This window comes from Hemiscyllium ocellatum, chromosome 43, assembly GCF_020745735.1.
Source record: "Hemiscyllium ocellatum isolate sHemOce1 chromosome 43, sHemOce1.pat.X.cur, whole genome shotgun sequence".
Lineage (NCBI taxonomy): Eukaryota > Metazoa > Chordata > Chondrichthyes > Orectolobiformes > Hemiscylliidae > Hemiscyllium > Hemiscyllium ocellatum.
This window is the reverse complement of record NC_083443.1, coordinates 25,942,849-25,962,890: the sequence shown is the minus strand read 5'-3', so window position 1 is coordinate 25,962,890 and position 20,042 is coordinate 25,942,849. Positions and strand designations below refer to the sequence as shown.

Here is a 20,042-nt window from a genome sequence, read left to right as displayed (position 1 = left end):
ATTAGGGATAGACGGTGCCATTCTGATACTGTCACTGTCATCTAGAACTTATGTTATGGCGACATGGCCTGGAGATTGAGTCCCACTATGGCCAGTGATGACATTTGAATTCAATTAAATCTGTGATAAAAACTACTCAAAGGGTGACTATGTAACCACTGTTGGTTGTTGTAAAAATCCATCTCTTTTACTAATACTTTTATGGAAAAAAATCTTCCTTCACTGGTCTAAAAAGTCAAGGTAATCCCACAGGAATGTAAGACACTCTCATCAGGGGGAGAGAGAGAGAGAGAGAGAGAGATGACTGGCGGCAAGTTTAACCTGAGGGTCACCACGCCTCAAATGAGAATCAGAGAATCCGTACAGTGTGCAAGCAGGCCATTCAGTCCATCGACTCTCCGAACAGCATCCCACCCAGACCCATGCCATCCCCGTAATCCTGCATTTCCCATGGTCCACCTACCCTGCATATCCCTAGACAATTTAACAGACCAATCCATCTAACCTGCACATCCTTTGGGCTGTGGGAGGAAACCGGAGCACCCGGAGGAAACCCACGCAGTCACGGGGAGAAAGTGCAAACTCCACACAGACAATTACCAGAGGCCGGAATTAAACCCAGGGTGCCCTGGCGCTCTGAGGCTGCAGTGCTAACCACTGAGCCACCGTATCACCCGTGACAGGAGAGATCGAGAAGGAGAGTCCTTCATGGTAACCTCAACCAGTGTGGCAATTGAACCTGCGCTGTTGGCTTCACTCTATATCACAAAACAGCCATTCGTTCAGCCAACTGAGTCACCTGGATTGCCCTACATGTGACTCTAGACCCACAGCAATGTGGTTGACTCTGAACTGTCCTGAGTTGTCCCAGCCAGAGAAACTTATAGCCTGTGAACAAATACAGACAAAAATAATTATGGTTCACATCCACCTCAAGTGCCACACAAGTGCTGTTGCCTCATTACAAAGCTGCACCAAACTAAAGGGCAATGGGGATGGGCAGTAAAGATCAGGGATGGCACCATGAATTCTCATCAGGGAGTCTAATCACATTCGTCAACATCAGAGCAACTCCAGACCAACAGTGATGAAAGATGCAGGGCGTCGGTGCAGATTTTACAATATATATGAACAAACGTGGCTCAGTGAACATAATATAAAAGTGCAACTTGCAACATTCTTTGGATCACTAACTCATTAATGAAAGCATTCAATCTTACATCCAGGGAGAAGAAAAATATCTCCAAAATCTGGGGTGTGATTTTACTTCACATTTAACAGGAAAACTTTGGACTGACACTCAACTTGTTTTTTTCTTATTAATCTGCCTAAAATCTCTTATTTAAACTAAGCTCTCCCCGTTTTTTTTTGTTTTAAAAAAAAATTAGTTTACTTTAGCCTGGACTACGAAATATAGCTGCAGTTTCTGGAAAAGTCTCTCGCCAGCCCAGAATTAAAGCTGTGGGTGGAATAAACTCCAATTTGAGAAACCAAACTTGGATCTGAAGCACTGGCAACATTCTTAAAATGGGAGTGTCAGACTTGAATCTCTGCCACACTTCCTGTTTCAAGACTTGCTTTAGCCCTGGAGGTTAGTCAAGTATCGAGAATGTGTGCTGTGCATTTTGGTCTCATTCTTCGTGCTGCGGGACGCCAACAGTTTCGATAAGACATACAGAAAGTTTTTAAATGTTACAGACAAACATCACTACAGCCAATGACGACTTTCTCCATCAGCAATCAGACTTAAAATGGACTTGAAGCTGCAACTATTATTAACACTAAATAGACTCTGATAGCAGCCAAAAGTCTAGTTTGGCAGTGTGCCAATTAAAATTTGATTTGGAGATGCTGGTGTTGGACTGGGGTGTACAAAGTTAAAGATCACACAACACCAGGTTATAGTTCAAACCTGTTGGACTATAGCCTGGTGTTGTGAGATTTTTAATTAAAATTTGCTTTGCGTTAATTATTGCTTTGAATGGCAATTGAAGAAAATACAAAGCAGTTTCTGATTAAAGACAGTTTGCTAGATTGGACTTTTTAACGAACTCATCCAACTACTTGAACAGTTCAAGCTAGTGAAATTATTGCGAGCTGACATCTCACGGTAAGGGAGGCTCTGTCATTTTACAATGGCAGCACTGTTGTATATATAACACTACAATAGATTCCTGTTGTTGCTATGGATTTATCTTAGCTTGAGACCAGGGCCAAAAGTAGTCATTCGAGTGTCAAGTGCCCAGCGAGGGAATTTTAAGGGCTGTTCATCAATTTGCTACACCAAGCCAATCCCAAACTTCCTCAACAGCAGCAATTAATCTGTAATCGACTCCCTGCTTTCCCCCCATTTTGTCATCTTCAGTGAGCTCCATGCCCTCAGCATTAATGATATCAATATTTTATACATACATTTGCAAACACTGGGAATATCCAGAACACAGTACATTCTGCTAAAGTAAAGGTGTCCTCAAGATGGTTTAAAGCAAAATAATTAAATTGATACAAACTAAGCCCAACGTCATCAACAGATAACTATTGTTCAGTAAAGGACAGTGAAGCCTGAACAGATGCAGATTGAGGTCTTCCAACATTGACATGACAAATGCTGCACTTGCTCTGTATTCCAGAAGTCAAAAATAATTATTCATCTCCTTTTTGAGATAGATTTGAACTGTTTGACCAAGTTGAGGAAGAACTGGGAATAAACCACTCTTTGCCAATGTCCAATGCTTCCATGTCAAGGATACCAACACTTGGCTTCAAGACATGCAAGTTTGGCTGATCATTACAACTGATCATCTGTACTGAATCCACTTTGAGGTAGGTTGCCCAGCCTTGCTTCTTGAGCAGTTCACGGTCTCTTGATACAAGTAAGAAAATCTATACGTCTTGAACTCTCGAATTGGCAGCACCAACATTTGTTCCTCAGTCAGTAAGGTTCCAGATTCCAAAAACCCATGGATTTCAATGCAATGAATGCTTATTCTGCCTCTTCCCCACCAGCGTCACTTCATCGTTGATAAAACTTGACAATGACACTGTCCCTGGGACATTTACCAAAGTTGTGTGTCACCTTGCAGGTTTGAGAACACAAGCTCAAAAACACAGGATTGGAGTGACAGAGACCATTTCTACAAATAGATACAGTGTACAAGACTGCAAGAGGTCAGTGTTCTACAATGGTGGGGAGGGGTGCGGGGCCATTGCATTGGGTTCCAGGCTGCTTCAAGAATTCCATCATTGCCCATTCCGATAACAATCTTGGCAAAGTTTTTGCATGGCAGTGTATTTTCTGACTCACCTGAGCATCCTTTTTAACCAGTGTTATGTCCACATTTTGGGTTTCATCTCGGTTACCCTGGAGATCAGGAGGAAAAGAAGGATCAATGGTCACGCAAACATAAACTCAAGGTCACTTTGATTCGTGCATATGGTATAGACATTGACAGCTGGAGGCTTCTTACACAGATCTCATTAACTCTGCCCATTTAATGATTCAGCACAGGCACCAAAGGACTGAATAGTTTCCTTCTGCTCCATAACACTTCTGTGATTCTGCACACACTGTTGGAGGGACCAATCCAGTAATCAAATGCAGATTGCCAGGTCTGACAATAATTCCAAGTAAACTCTCCATGGGGAGATGGTTGACCTTGCTTTGAAGATTTTCTGTTTCCAATGCTGCAATACTTGACAGGGTGTGTGCAAGCATTTTGACACATCACATTTAAAAAAAACAGGATCTGGTGCAAGTGGTTAGTTCCACAAATCCCTCTCCCACACTTATAAAATGACTCTCTGACCGTATCTCCCTGCTTTCTAAATTTTCACCTTTAACCTCCACTTTGTACAACTACATTCCTCAGTCGTCAACTTTGCCCAGCTCTTGCCTCAAGGCAGAAGGTTACGGGCTCACATCCCACTCCAGCTGTGAGCCGAACACTGGAACCTTGGATGAAACTCCAAGTGGGGGAGTGTCACACTGTCAGAGGTGTTGTCTTTGAGGTGAGATGTCAAACCAATCCACCCCAATTTCCAGGCAGATGTCAAAAGATAGAATCATAGAATCCCAATAGTGAAGAAAGAGGCATCGAGTCTGCACCAAACCCTTGCAGAGCATCCTCACCTATCCCCTTAGTCTCGCATTTACCATGGCTAACCTGCACATCCCTGGACATTACCGGGTAATTTAACATGGCCAATCCATCTAACCTGCACACCTTTGGACTGCAGGAAGAAACCAGAGTGTCTAGCAGAAACCCACAGAGTCATGGGGAGAACACGCAAACTCCACACAGAGTCACCCAATGATGGAATGGAACCCTGGATGAAAGTGAGGACTGCAGACGCTGGAGATCAGAGCTGAAAATCAGAGCTGAAACCACATTTTCAGGATGGAACCCTGGGTCCCTGGCACTCAGAGGCAGCAGCGCTAACCACTGAACCAACGTGCCACCCTAGCACTAATTTGAAGAACAGAAGCAGGGGTTCTTCCCAGTGCCCTGACTAATATTTATTCCTTAAATTAGCATCCCTGAAAATGCTAGTCATTTATTTGTTCATTTTTGTGCTGTCATTTATGGGAACTTGCTGCAGCTGCAATTCTCACATTACAACAGTGACTGCAATTAAAAAGGTTGGTCATTGGCTGGGAAGTACATTAGGCTGTCCGAAGGCCATAAAAGGTGCTCTGCAAATGCAAGTCTTTCTTTAACTGTGGTGTACATGAACTCCTCCATTATCCCTGCTACCTCTCTCCTGACCCTTACCATTAAATGTTCTCCCCTCTGCACAGCACATCGAGTTATTGTTCTGGACCTGATCAAAATTGGTGGGGATTTTGGTCGTGTCCAGATGAAAAGTAGCTTTGCCTTTAGTCAAATCTTGATCATATTTGAAACATAATTTATTGGTTCTAACCAAGGTTATCAGTAAGGTATGTTTCGAATGACTATAGGAATGAATGACAAACACATCTTGATATCCAAACCCGTTAGCCGGCAGGGTGATGAGAATAGAAAAATGGGAAGGAAATTGAGGGTATTGACTTACAGACAGTCTAACAATTACAACAGACTTTCATCGACTGGGAAATGTAGTCTCCAACACAGTTTCATTATGATTAAAATTGAGACAGAAACAGCGCACAGCTAATTTACCGGTGAAAAGGATTTAGTTTTATTTGGTCACTGTTCTCGAGTTAGTCATGGTCATTCAGGCTAAAGGAGTCAAAGAGAATTGGGAGAAAACAGAAACTGAGACTAAGTCGGATAACCAGCCATGATCATATTGAATGACGGAGCAGGTTCGAAGGGCCGAATGGCCTACTCCTGCTCCTATTTTCTATCCTGCTATTCCCCCACTTGGCTCAGGTGTCAAAATCTGTCTGCTAATTCTCCAATGAAGTCCCTTGGGATGCGCTACCACATCGATGGTACTGCCCAAATGCAAGCTGACAATCTTGTGAAGGACTGTGCTCAGTTTTAATGATGGATGCAATGAGATATCAACAGCAGGAGCAGAACTATTTTCACGTTCTTCACGATTTTCTACATTACCTGGACAAGGGAGACCAGCAACCTTTCAAAGTGTCCTGATGTATCACTCTTGATGTCCTGTTCCAGAGTCTTTTTAAACTCTGCAAAACAAAAAAAAAGCAATTATGTTCAGTGTTATCAACGGTACTGGATTGTGGCCTTCCACCAGAAAGGATTTAACATTTCAGGTAGATGAATGACCTTTCTTTCAGAATGACCACGGATGTTCACTCTCCAGCACTGATTATGTTTCATTCTCTCTCCACAGAGACTGCTGAGCCAGCTAAGTATATGAAACACTTGGGACAGGAACTTGGAAACATGTCAACCCTCTGCAGCAAACGTGATAATCAAAGGACTCAAATCAGTCAGAATCTCAGGCAAGGTGAAATATGAAACCAGTCACAAATCCTTCCCTTGACACTACATTTCTTCACAGAATGCAGTATTAGACAGACCTGCCTCCTATTCACTAACCCGGTGTCCCAGCAGTCTCCCTTTACAGATATTTTCTAATTACAGGATCAGGTGGTACTTGAACCTGGATCCCTGGCTCAGAGTTAGGGACAATACCACCACAGAAGCACCCACAGACTCTTTTATATGATCTTATGATAACCCATTGAAATAATGGTTTAATTTAGTTTAGTTCAAATTTAACAGGGTTAGCCCCATAAAAGGTGGGCTTATGCCTGAAACGTCGAATTTCCTATTCCTTGGATACTGCCTAACCTGCTGTGCTTTAACCAGCAACACATTTTCAACTGTAATCAAGGTCAAATCACAGAAAATTTAATTTTACAATGTGGCTGGGGAGGTTTTGGGGGGCGGGATCCAGTCCCTCTAGTGCCCACAGGTCATGGACCCTGTACTTAAGACAGCACTCTAAGTGGCAACGTGTAAACTTTTCACCATTCTCATGTGATAATAAAACTAATTCTAAGAGGGAATTGGACAAGTTATAGATTTTTCATAAGTGACTTAGCCACCCTGTGCCAATTACCAACTAATGGAAGCCTTCAGGAAAAGCAAGGTCAAGAATAAACCTTCAGATCAGCAAGAACTAACCTAACAGGTCTTTGTGAACAAAGACGACAGAACTGGTTTTATTTCAGTTTTCCCTCCTCCCAGGTTTATTGTCCCCTGTTTGTGTTTATCTGGGTCTGTAGAGTTTTCATCTGTCGAGTTTACTTGATTTAATATCATTGACTACCTATAGCTGGAATTCAATGATCTGTAATAAATGTTAATTTTTCCAAAGTACAGAAACCTGCCCTTTATTCACCCGGGTATGAAAATCAGGTAGCTTGGAGATTTTGCATACTCCTTTTAAAAGCTTAAACTTTTCATTGACAGAAGTAGTGGGATTTCCAGCACATTATGTCAGTGAGTCGGGATGACCTTTCAAAGTTATTACTGAATTACCTTATGACACAATTCAATGGGAACAGTCCTATTTCCCTGTTTTAAGATAAAGTATGAGTGAGAGCATCTGAGTCAGGAATATTCTTATTTTAGATGTGACTGTTGGAACTGAAGTCTGTTCAGTCAGCAGACTTTGTCTAAATGGAAGAGTGTCGGTTTGTCCAATAGGTTTGACATTAGTCATTTATTGTTGGAACCTGGGTTTTAATCCAGTCAGAGGCAATTGGTCTGGGGTTCCTGGAGCCTTGGTTCCTAGTAAGGCTGGAATTATTTAGGAGACTATTAATCATCTACCTCCATGAGCATATCCCCCTATTAATAGGGTTCTTGTGGTGCAGTGATAGTGTCCCTCACTCTAGACCAAGAGACCCAGGTTCAAGTCTCACCTGTTCCAGAGGTAGGTTATAACATCTCTGAACAGTTTTTTCTTCCCCAACTAATCAACATTTATTCATTTCTCAACATGAATCATGATTGTGATTTGGAATCCATTTCCTGAAAAGCTGCATGTGGCCAATAACATACAATCCTCCAAGTGGACGATTAGATTCCCCACAGTGCGAAAACAAGCCCTTCGGCCCAACAAGTCCATACCGACCCTCCGAACAGTAACCCACCCAGACCCATTCCCCTACTCCCTATTAATGCACCTATCACTGTGGGCAATTTAGCATGGCCAATTCGCCTGGCCTGCACATCTTCGGACTGAGAGATGAAACCGGAGCACCCGGAGGAAACCCACGCAGACACAGAGAGAATGTGCAAACTCCACGCAGACAATTGCCCGAAGCTGGGATCGAACCCGGGTCCCTGGCACTGTGAGGCAGCAGTGCTAACCACTGAGCCACTGTGGAACTGGTTAAAACCTGAAGGAAAGTTTGGGAGAAGATTTGTAGCTCGGATGTTCATTGTTGTGGTTCTGTTCGCCGAGCTGGGAGTTTGTGTCGCAGACGTTTCGTCCCTGTCTAGGTGACATCCTCAGTGCTTGGATGCCTCCTGTGAAGCGCTTCTGTGATGTTTCCTCCGGCAGTTATAGTGACTTGTCTCTGCCGCTTCCGGTTGTCAGTTCCAGCTGTCAGCTGCAGTGGCCAGTATATCGGGTCCAGGTCGATGTGCTTGTTGATAGAATCTGTGGATGAGTGCCATGCCTCTAGGAATTCCCTGGCTGTTCTCTGTTTGGCTTGCCCTATAATAGTAGTGTTGTCCCAGTCGAATTCACACAGATGACAAGCAACATGAATTCGCCTGGGACAACACTACTATTATAGGGCAAGCCAAACAGAGAACAGCCAGGGAATTCTTAGAGGCATGGCACTCATCCACAGATTCTATCAACAAACACATCGATCTGGACCCGATATACCGGCCACTGCAGCGGACAGCAAGAACTGACAACCAGAAGCGGCAGAGACAAGCCACTATAAATGCCGGAGGAAATATCACAGAAGCGCTTCACAGGAGGCTCCCAAGCACTGAGGATGTCACCTAGACAGGGGACGAAACGTTTGCAACACAAACTCCCAGCTCAGCGAACAGAACCACAACACCTGAAGGAAAATTTGGCTAGTTGGACAATTTATCCAAATATCCCACAGGGAGGGCCAAATGGCCTCTTTCAGTGCTATATCACTCTGCAACGGAGGGAGAGCAGATCCTCCTTCTTAAATACATGCAGGATAGCAAGTAGGATTTAAAAGGAGAACTTTTGAAAAGCATTTTCAGACACATGAAGATAGTTAAGTTCCATTCTATCAGACGTTACATAACCCAGACCTTTATTATCCAACTAGGAGAAAGTGAGGACTGCAGATGCTGGAGATCAGAGTCGAAGTATGTGGTGCAGGAAAAGCTTAGCAGGTCAGGCAGCATCTAAGATGCAGGAAAGTAGACATAAGCTCTTCATAAGTTTCAAGCATAAGCTCTTCATCTGGAATGGGGGGGGCAGGTAGCTGGGAATGCGATTGGTAGATGAAGGTGACAGGTCAGAGTGGAGGGTGGAGTGGAAAGGTAGGTAGGAAGGAAGATGGAGAAGGGCAGTTCAAGAGGGTGGTACCAAGTTGGAGAGTTGGATGTGGGATAAGGTGGGGAGGGGAGATAAGGAAACTTGTGAAATTGACATTGATCCTATGTGGTTGCAGAGTCCCAAGGCTGAAGATGAAGTGTTCTTCCTCTACTGGTTGGGTGGCTGGGATTTGGCAGAGTGGAGGAGACCCAGGATTTGCATGTCTTTGGTGGAGTGGGAGGGGGAGTTGAAGTGGTTAGCCATAGTGTTCCTTCCCACCTATCCACTTCACCCAATCACCATCACCCCCCGCCTTCATCTCCCTGTTGCATTTCTAGCTACTGTGACAAACCTGCTCCTTTGACAAAGTTAGATTGTCCTTGGTTTTTTTTAAAAGAGAGATTCTAAATGACCCAAGACTCCATCATGCCTGAAGTCTGAATGGTTCATTGGAGCATTTCTGTTTACCCCTAACAGGTAATGCCTCTGGCCTAAGACGTTCATGTCTTTAAAACAAAAACAGTATAGTCAAAGAGGAGTGGCCAGTTAGCTGTGTAGCTAGCATTCATTTAGATTAGAGTTAGTTGCAACAGGGAAATGTATGAAAAAGGCTACTAAACTCTCTCCTCTGACTTGAAACCTGTAATCTTTTTGTGTCATTTTTACTATTTGTGCTTAGGTGTTTGCTTATGGGGAAAGTTGCAAGTATCCTTGGAATAGCACCATTAAGTCTGGATAGTCTGTCAGGTTTGGATAGGATAAATTATCCAGTGTTCTGTTTTCTGTTCCTTGTGTTTCATTCTGTAATTTTGTAGATAAATTGTTTGTTTAAAACTAGGCAGCCTGACCAGCTGACTCACTCCAGAGATATCCATTATACTCTAAACTAAAACAAATTGCAAAGTTACGTTTTGTGCTACCTGCTTAAAAAAGGTTTTCAGGAGTCGGGCCTGGTCCATAACACTACCTTGTCCCCAGCCCCACCCCCTCTCCCATTTATCACTCAGACCCATCTCGGCTAATAACTGGACTGATTTGCGATCGTAACAAATCGTTAACCTGAGACATTGTTTCTACACTTGTTTAACTCAGAGTTGAGTAACTCATAACACATCATAAATTTATCTGATGCATCAACTTTTGAGTTCTCCTACCAACAGGTGGCTTATATTCTAGGTTGAGATCCCAATGCCCCTTGAGCCCCCCGCCCACATTTCTAATGAAGAGCTCATGCTTGAAATGTCGACTCTCCGGACCATCGGATGCTGCCTGACTGGCTGTGGTTTTTCAGCACCATACGTTTTGACTTAATTATCCAACAGTCAATGTTATTAATTTGAAAAAAAAAGCAGCCCACGATTTTCATTCATTTAATTCTTTATTTTCAAAAAAGGTTTATGTCTCAGGTTATGGGATTGGTTTCTATGTTTTGATTCCAATTTGGCACTGAGCCCTTGAGACTTAAGATATGAGAGACGTGTGGGATGTTTGTCTGTGTAGAAGCAGTTTGATTCTGGAATTAGTTCCCAAGACTTATGAGTGTGTGTGAGTGCGTGTGCATATGGAGGGTCCAAGGCTCAGGGTGGGAGGGAGGTGGGGGAGGGTGGCTGCTGGCAACTAATTGGGGGCTAACACCATAAGTATACCATGATGTCCAGCTAATTTTAAAAAAAACAAAGATGAAAGAACGTGTTGGGAGTTCTTGGGTATGTGATTGATAACGAGCAGAGCTTAGTTAAACAGTTTGAAAAATAGCGTGCCCCTTTTACTCTCTCTCGAGTACCGGTCCTGATAAAGCTTTGGTGACCATGGACTGCCAGGTTAATCATGCTTTTAAAGGGCTGGATCAGCTTAATTTGTGGTACATTCACCTGTTTGTAAGGCTCTTTACAAAGGCCATTCTTCGTCCACCTTGACTTCTTAACATTAAGGTCTTTCCCACCAGCATCAGACTTTCTAAACCAGGAATGCTTTAGGCCCTGGAAGTTAACAATAGGAAAGACTACACTTGTTTAGAAAGTGTGATGCTAGTGGGAATGGTTAACATTACAATACTTCCGCATTAATAACCTTGAACTATGGCTCACTTTTGGTGTTGTTTGCCAAGTGAACAATTCCTGTGATGTTTGAAATTGACACAGTAGCATCTGCTCAGCAGGCTTTTAACAGACGTGATCTCTCTCCTGCACTTACATGCAAACAAACTGCCAAACAAACAGACTTTGTCCTCCCAGCGATGTTTACTCAATGCCTGGTTCAGTCCTGGTTGTTCCCACGGCAACTGCAATACCTCCTCCCTGCTTTGGTCCCACTTCCTTCCTTGCCAGCATAGAAACTGCACAGCTAACAACTGGACTCATTTACAGCCCTAACAAATCATTAACCTCAGATATTGTTTCTACACTTGTTTAACTCAGAGTTGAAGCACATCAGAAATTTATCAGAGACATCAACCTTGAGCTCTCCTACCAATAGGTGGCTTATATTCCAGATTGATACCCCAGTGTTGTCCAAAGGGAGTGCCACATTGATACAGGCGTTTTGTTTCGTGGGAGGTGAAAGTGGGTCCGTCTGCCTTTTTCAATGGTTTCAGTGGGTATATTTAAACCAGAGTGGAAAATCGTGCAATGTCCCACAATCAATGTTTCTATTTTAACTACCTCCAAAAGAAGCAGAGTATCTGCTCATTAACAACGCTACTTCAGGGACCTTACGTACAAAAATGTGCTTTAGCTGCCTCTTGAACGCTTTGCGGTATCTACGGGTCATGTGATCAGAATACTAGTCTTATCTTATGAAAGAGGGGGGTCATTGTAAGGGAGGCCATGACCTAATGGTATTATCACGAGACTATTAATCTCAAGAGACCCAGATAATGTTCTGGGGACCCTGGTTCAAATCCTGCCATGGCAGATGGTGGAGTTCAATAAAGAATCAGGAATTAAGGTCAAATGATGACCATGAAACCATTGTCAATTCTCAGAAAACCCCATCTGGTTCACTAATGCCTTTTAGGGAAGGAAACTGCCATCCTCACCTGGCCTACATGTGACTCCAGATCCACAAAGATGTGGTTGACTCGTAACTGCCCTCTATTTGATAAACACTAGCCTAGCCTTAGACGCCCACATCCCGTGAATAAATAAATTATCAGGTGGCCTCAGTTATCAAAAAAGGAATTCATCTGTGACATTCGGAACATGGGTCAACTGATACTATCAGTCTTTGATCATGAATTTATACACAGTCTTTCTTCAGGTACAACCCTGAACAAAACTACTGGATGCTCAGGACTATCCCATACTTATTTTAGGGCCAAGGCACAAGTATTCACAGCAAAGATCAGAGACGTATGTCCACTACCTAGTTTGGAAGCATTGTGACCATCCGTAGCATTTCCTATTGTCATTACAACTGACATCAGCCCTAAACTGCACCATCGAGTACCCCCTGGACAGTTCATTTCTCTAATGAAATATGAGGTAGGCTGCCCTAGCACTGACATTGCCTGTATTGTTTGTTTAATCAAGTCACAGTATTTAACGTAAAAGTTGCAATTCTCAGACTATGCAGTATGATAATGCTGTTCCTTTGAAATGAACGTCACAGAGATATGACCCTCTTAAAAAAAGATCAAAGCAATTCCATTTCAGTCACCAATGTAACTGCTACAGATGAACAAACCATAACACTGGCTAGATGTCTGTAAACTTGATACCTTGCTCGTCACACCTTACCTGCTTTGTAAGCACTGTTGATGGCGTGGATTTCCGCATTGGAACGGGATGCCAGGATCTCAATTAGACATTGCTCGTCTGTACCAGCCCCCTGCATTCAGAAGCAGAATGGTCAAGACTATCGTCCTTTTGGAGCCAGTGAAATGAAACATCAACAAGGACAACATTTCTTCCCTACCCATTCCAAAGGTACCCCTGCTAAGGGCAGGATCTAACTGTAGCAATCAGATATCCTGTGGCTTTATGGCTTAGGGGCTCAGGGCTCATAAAGGAATACATTTATTTATTTTATATCATTGTTGGAGATGCAGTTATTGGCCTATTTGAGTTTTTTTCTAAGGGAGGAAGAAGTGGCATAGTTACTATGTGACTGAATCAGTAATTCAGAGACTCAGACCAATACTCTGTCTTGGAGAATGGGTTCAGATCCCACACTGGAAGTTGGTGAATGTAAGTTCAGTTACTAAAATAGACTCAGGCTCTTTCCTTGAGATCCCTGCTAGTTGTGCAGATTTAAGGAACTTCAGTTACTAAAATCTGAAGTTAGTTAATAACCTTTTCATTTGACCACCATTGATTCTTGTAAAAACCCATCATCCAGTTGAAAAGTAGGATTACAGATCACCAATTTAAGGCAACTGGCAAAACAAATGTCTTTTTTCAAGTGGTTAGGATTTGGAACACATATTAGAAAGTATTGAGGAATCGGGGCAAATGGCTTTCCTAAGGGAATTGGATAATTACCTGAAAAAAAATTGCAAGGCTATTTGGAAGAGCTGGGAGATTGGTAATAATTGTGTTGCTCTGGTGGTGGAAACTGAATAAAAATTCGTGCATCTTGTGTCTCTCACTGTGTCTCACACCTGCACACACACAACATGGGTGCTGGGGAAAAAAAAATAAGCACTACTGCAGTTAGGCAGTAGTGTGGGGGTTAAAAAAAATTTTAAAGAAAAGAGAAAAAGAAAATAAACAGGAGGTCCTTTTGATTAAAAAAATAGGAGGGTCAGAGGTTCTGTTTACTCTGACAACTGGCTCTGAGGAAGCTGGATCAGTGTAAAAAAAAAGAAAAAAGGAGAATGAAAAATAGAAAGAAAAAAAATAATTGTGTTGCTGTTAGACACTCAGACAGGAAGGCTGAATGACCTACTTCTTTAATGTAGCTATTCTATAATTCTATGAAAGATACAAAGCTTCAGGAAAACAGTTTCCTAAAGTAATGTTTTGGAGGAGGGATAAAGGGGATCTTAGTGGCTGTTTATGATTCCTACGGCCCACGAGTCACACTGACACTCCAAAGTGTAAGTCACCCAGATCTGTTCCTCCTACCCTATATTTACCCCTGACTAATATGAAGGGCTTATGCCCAAAACGTCGATTCTCCTGTTCCTTGGATGCTGCTTGACCTACTGTGCTTTTCCAGCAACACATTTTCAGCCCTGACTAATACACCTAACCTACACATCCCTGAACACTGTGGGCAATTTAGCATGGCTGAAAATGTGTTGCTGGTTAAAGCACAGCAGGTTAGGCAGCATCTCAGGAATAGGGAATTCGACGTTTCGAGCATAAGCCCTTCATGCCTAACCTGCTGCGCTTTAACCAGCAACACATTTTCAGCTGTGATCTCCAGCATCTGCAGACCTCATTTTTTACTCGGCAATTTAGCATGGCCAATCCACCTAACCTGCACACCTTTGGAGTGCAGGAGGAACTGGAGCACCCAGAGAAAAGTGGGGAGAATGTGCAAACTCCACACAGCTGGTCACCCAAGGCTGGAATCGAACCCAGGTCCCTGGCGCTGTGAGACACTGAACCACCCATGCCGTATGGGTAAAACTTCTCGTAGAAACATTGAACACTGTTGGAGTAAGTTTATATTGTTCCTCTTCATGGTGTTAGACTGTATCTGGCTTAAATCACTAAGTGTGGGAGGAGGCCACTAATTCCCCACCCATAAGAGAGCTCGCTGGATCAGTACAGTTGGTTCTGATATAACATGATAGTTCAGTTCCAGTGCAATCCCACATTGGAAGAAAATCACATCAAAGCAGCACCATTTAGACCAATGGGACTGGAATCACGGTGTAGCCAATGCAGGCAAGCAAAGTTCGCATTCTACAGATAATGGTCGCAAATCTTCAATCACGTTATCGACAATTTGCATTGAAATACATGTTATAGTAGAACCAACTGTACCAGTTAAGTACTTACAGAGCTAACCAGTGAACTTCTCACCCAGTCAGAGGCCTGTCCCACATGAAACTGCTGACCAGTTACAGTCTGACAGCTTCTGGGTCCAACAGGTGAATGTTGAATGTTGAAATGGTGAATGTTGAAGTGTTTCTGTTTTTTGGGGTGGTCAGGCCTTAAGCTGCCAGTCGTTGACCATGGTAGTGATTATTTGGTAGTGATTTGACAAGGTTGCCCTGTGCATAATTGCTGAAATAGCAAGAAGGTGTCAAGAAATTTTCTAAACTCAATGGACCAAATTATTTGCCTTTTTCATGATCTTTCTTGGTACTTGCGGGGAAGAAAAAATCATACTCAAAAATATTCCTTGACAACTCAGTGCCTATCACTTTAGAACAGGTTTTCACTAAAGTCAGTAAGCACCTAACGGCATGACATAAGAGATGATCATAGAATCCCTACAGTATGCATTCTGCCTAGCCAGTCACATCCACCCTCTGAACAACATCCCACCCAGCCCCCACACCCCCACCCTAACCCTGTAGCCCTGCATTCCCCTTGGCTAAACCACCTAACCTTCACATCCTGAGACAATTTAGCATGGTCAATTCACCTAATTTGCACATCTTTGGTCTATGGGTGACTGTCTGTGTGGAGTTTGCACATTCTCCCCGTATCTGTGTGGGTTTCCTCTGTGTGCTCCAGTTTCCTCCCACAATCCAAAGATGTACAGGTCAGGTGAACTGGCCAGGCTAAGTTGCCCATAGCATTCAGGGATGTGTAGGTTAATAGGGTAGGGGAATTGGTCAGTATGGCGAGAATATGCAAACTCCACACAGACAGTCATAAGAGGGTGGAATCGAATCCAGGTTCCTGGCATTGTAAGGCAGCAGTGTTAACCACTGATCCACCATGCTGCCCAACTAGCAGGGTGAGTGCAGGCTGTGTAAGCATGAAAATTCACTTGGGTATGCAATATTGTGTTTAAAAAGAACTGCATTATTCTCTCAACATTAAAAATATCATTTGGATATTTGCAAGTCAAATAGCTTGACAAGTTGCTTTCTCTTTTCAGATGCTAAAATGGTAACATCTACCATTCAGCCCCTCAAGCCTGTTCTTCCTTCATTGAGATAGTAGCTGATATCGCCTGATCTAATATATCTGTCTTACTATCTTTGCTTAATAAAAATATAATTTATTTCCAATTTAAAACTGACAACTGATCTAGCACCCACTGTCATTTGTGAAAGAGTTGAAATCTCTGTGCGGAGACACGTTTCCTGAACATCTCTCCTGAATGATGTGACCCTAATTCACAAACTATGCCCCTGATTCTAGAATCTCCCCCAAACAGTAGAAATAGTTTATCTTTATTTACTCTGTCTTTACCTGTTAACATCGTGGAGGTTGCAAACAGATCATCCCCTAACCTTCTAAATTCTAGGGAAAGCAGGAAAACTATTTTTCAAACAACCTTTTAGAATGTTGTAATGCACCTCTGGACAGGTGGAGCTTAAACTGAGACCCCTTGGTACAGAATTAGCAATACTACCACTGCAGCACAAGTGGTGTCTGAGAGACAAATTCCTTTCTTTCTAAAAAAAAATGTACGTTTTATGACACAACTCCAGGGCAGATAAGACTCTCAAGACAGCACAGGTTTAGGTTAAGGGGGAATAATTTAAAAGGGACTCAAGGGGCAATATTTTCATGCAGAGGGTGGTGTGTGAACGGAATGAGGAAGCGGTGGAGGCTGGAACAATTACAATGTTTAAAAGGCATCTGGATGGGTACATGAATAGGAAAAGGTTGAGAGAGAGAGATATGGGCAAGTACTGGAAAATGGGACCACATTAATTTAGGATATTTGGTCGGCAAGGAAAAGGTGGCGCAAAGGATCTAATTCCGTGATGTACATCTCTATGACTCCATGGCCAGTGGAACGTGGCCTCAGTGTGGATTTGCAGCCTCAAGGTGATCCCAGAGTGGTCTCCTGACCTGGAGGTAAAGCCTGGTGCAATCTGGAAGTGAAATGCCAGCATGGACTGGGTGGGGAAGGGCTGTTAATTCTCTAATTCATTCCCACAATCTATAATGGTGGACTTTTTATTTCTTTATGTTTCTAATATCTTTTCCCTAAGAACCTGGTTTCCTCCCACAATCCAACGATGTGCAGGTCAGGTGAATTGGCCATGCTAAATTGTCCATAGTGTTCACTGAAACAGGGTAGTGTGCGTGGCACTGTGGCTCAGTGGTTAGCACTGCTGCCTCACAGCACCAGGGACCCTGATTCAGTTCCAGCCTCGGGCGACTGTCTGTGTGGAGTTCACACATTCTACCTGTGTCTGCGTGGGTTTCCTCCGGGTGCTCCGGTTTCTTCCCACAGTCCAAGATGTGCAGGCCATGCTAAATTGCCCATAGTGTTAGGTGCATTAGTCAGAAGGAAACTGGTCTGGGTGGGTTACTCTTCGGTGGGTCGGTGTGGACGTGTTGGGCAGAAGGGCCTATTTCCACACTGTAGGGAATCTAATCTAATCAACTTGTACTGAAGAACCTGTACAGCGGTACATTTTACCTAAGATGGCACCGTAAGAGGTGACTTGCAAACTTTTCACTGTACTTATTTGAATACATGTGACAACGAAGCTAATTCAACTCATAAGTAATTAGAACTCAATCTTTATTAGGTGGTTGAAAGCATCAAAATTGTCGAGCAGCAGGAGCCTGAAGTATCATACCTGCTTTTGAACTTTACCCTGCACTCTCATCCTGCTAGTTATGTCTTGTGTAATACTGTTATTAGCATTGCCGAAACTACACCAAAGTGCTAGGCACTGAGCTGTCAAGGTATATTTTTGAGTGCAATATAGATATAATGATAACAACTGTATGTTATCATTTCACAGCCCAATTCATAACAGTGCAATCTGCTCATTTTAAAACACATCAATGCCTTCTTCCTATCTGAAGTTGAAGAGAAACCCACAAGGTGGACTTTGTATCATTCCTCCCACTGCACCAGTTGTTAGAAAATAGAGGACAGAGCAGTAATTTAATACAAGCCTCTAAAATTACAAAAGGGCTGAACAGGACAAAGGTGGAGAAAATATTTCCACTTGTCAGAGAGACCGAAACCAGGCACCACTTAATGTAACACAGTCCCAGTAATTCCAACAGAGAATTCATGAAAAACCTCTCTGGCTAAAAAGCAGACACTTTGGTTGAACTTCCTACCACAGCAAGTGGCTGAGATGACTCACACAGACACATTCAAGGGGAAGTTAAGTGCATGAGAACAAATTATGTTAACAGGGCTGGGAGAAGGAAGGTGGGAAGTTACTCATATAGAGCATATACAAGTTGGCCTGGAGTTGCTAACACCATACGGCAGTTCTATACAAAAACAGATCTGTTGCTGTTCTGCCTCTAGCAGCTCTCTGGATCTACACATTGGCTCATCACTGACCTTGATGGCATCCTTCAGTTCAGTGGCGTCATAAAGTACAGAAGGCTTCAGTAGTGCCAGGACTGCCTTCTCAAAATTGCCCGACAACTCAGACTTTAGCTCCTTTATCAAATCCTGAAACAGAGAAAGGACAAATATCAAAGACATGGCAAGTGCACAGAAGGTGACAAGTGTCTGAATCCTCCCCTAGACCAGAGAAAACTGTATCAACTGGCCCATGTTGTCATACGTGTAATATAATGCTCCAGACAGGATCCCTGACAATCCCCTCACTCAAAATCATCAAGAGAGTATCCAGTTTTCCCAAATGAGAACATTCTAGCAGTATTCCAACAAGCTGCTAAACCCAAGGATGTGGCGAAGATCGATAACTGGACTGGAGGACTTGACTGAGGATTAGAACAATTTTGGATGTAGGTTTGCTTGCTGAGCTGGAAGGCTCATTTCCAGACGTTTCATCACCATACTAGGTAACATCTTCAGTGGGCCTCAGGTGAAGCACTGCTGAAAATTCCTACTTCCTATTTATATCTTTGGGTTGGTGATGTGATTTCCTGTGGTGATGTCATTTCCTTTGGTGAAATCATTTCCAGTTCCTTTTCTCTGGGATTTATAGATGGGGTCTGACTCGATGTGTTTGTTGATAGAGGTCCGGTTGGAATGCCACACTTCTAGGAATTCTCATGCGTGGCTTTGTTTGGCTTGTCCTAGGATGGATGTGTTGTCCCAGTTGGAGTGGTGTCCTTCCTCATCTGTATGTAAGGACACTAGTGAGAGGGTCATGTCTTTTTGTGGCTATGATTGCCAGACTACTCAGACCCTTAGGCATCATGGTAGCCCATCTACCACCCCCTGAGAAAAGTAACAGGAAGTACTTCACCACAGGAAATAACATCACCACAGGAAATGACATCACCAACCCAAAGAAACCCAAAGATATAAATAGAAAGTAGGAATATTGAGCAGTGCTTAGTCTGAGACCCACTGAAGATGTTACCAAGTAGGGTGACGAAACGTCTGGAAATGAACCTTCCAGCTCATCGAGCAAACCTACATCCAAAATCTCAACCTGAGCTACAAATCTTCTCAAAACTCGATTAGAACAATGCTCGTAATTGAGGCCTACAAGGAGAAGCTCAAACCTACTACTAGGGCACTTTCAACCCAAATACTTACCCTGTTATAAATGGAGTTACAAGTGCTGAAATTAGATTACCTTTTACAGCCATCATTATCTATGCAAGGCATTGACTTTATTAGAACTCTATTTGTGTTGTCATTGTGTATGGCCTTTTGGAAAAATATTGAGTGACACAATGTACAAATGTTGATTCCTCAGTTTCTTACTGACTCGATATCTCTCACGGCCTCAGGATATTCCAAGGCATTTAACAATATCAACACAAATATAACGTGGAGAAAACAGTATATGGTTAGGATCTGAAATGGACTGTATGGAAGGGTGTTGGGGAAACATGTAATAGAAACACTCAAGAGGCAATCAAGGAATCAAGTGTTGTGGGGATAAAGCAGGGAACTGGAATTGAGGATTATCATATCAGCCAGTATCTCATTGAATGGTGGAGCAGGCTTGATGGACTGTGTTTCATGGTCTTGTAATATAGGAAGGAACATGACAGTCAATTTAATTCCACAAACAGTAAACATGACAATGG

The 20,042-nt window shown here is 42.9% G+C and overlaps 1 protein-coding gene across 1 annotated transcript in view; it reads right to left on the bottom strand.

Annotated features, from left to right (window-relative positions):
* LOC132834919 (annexin A4-like) overlaps positions 1–20,042 on the bottom strand; it is an 80,576-nt gene that overhangs the window by 16,434 nt on the left and 44,100 nt on the right. Inside the window, exons 7-10 of the mRNA XM_060854058.1 lie at positions 18,367–18,480; positions 12,705–12,795; positions 5,562–5,641; positions 3,305–3,361 (exon numbers count right to left, since the gene is read on the bottom strand). Coding sequence (XP_060710041.1) covers positions 3,305–3,361; positions 5,562–5,641; positions 12,705–12,795; positions 18,367–18,480 — 342 coding nt within the window. The remainder of the gene's footprint in view (positions 1–3,304; positions 3,362–5,561; positions 5,642–12,704; positions 12,796–18,366; positions 18,481–20,042) is intronic.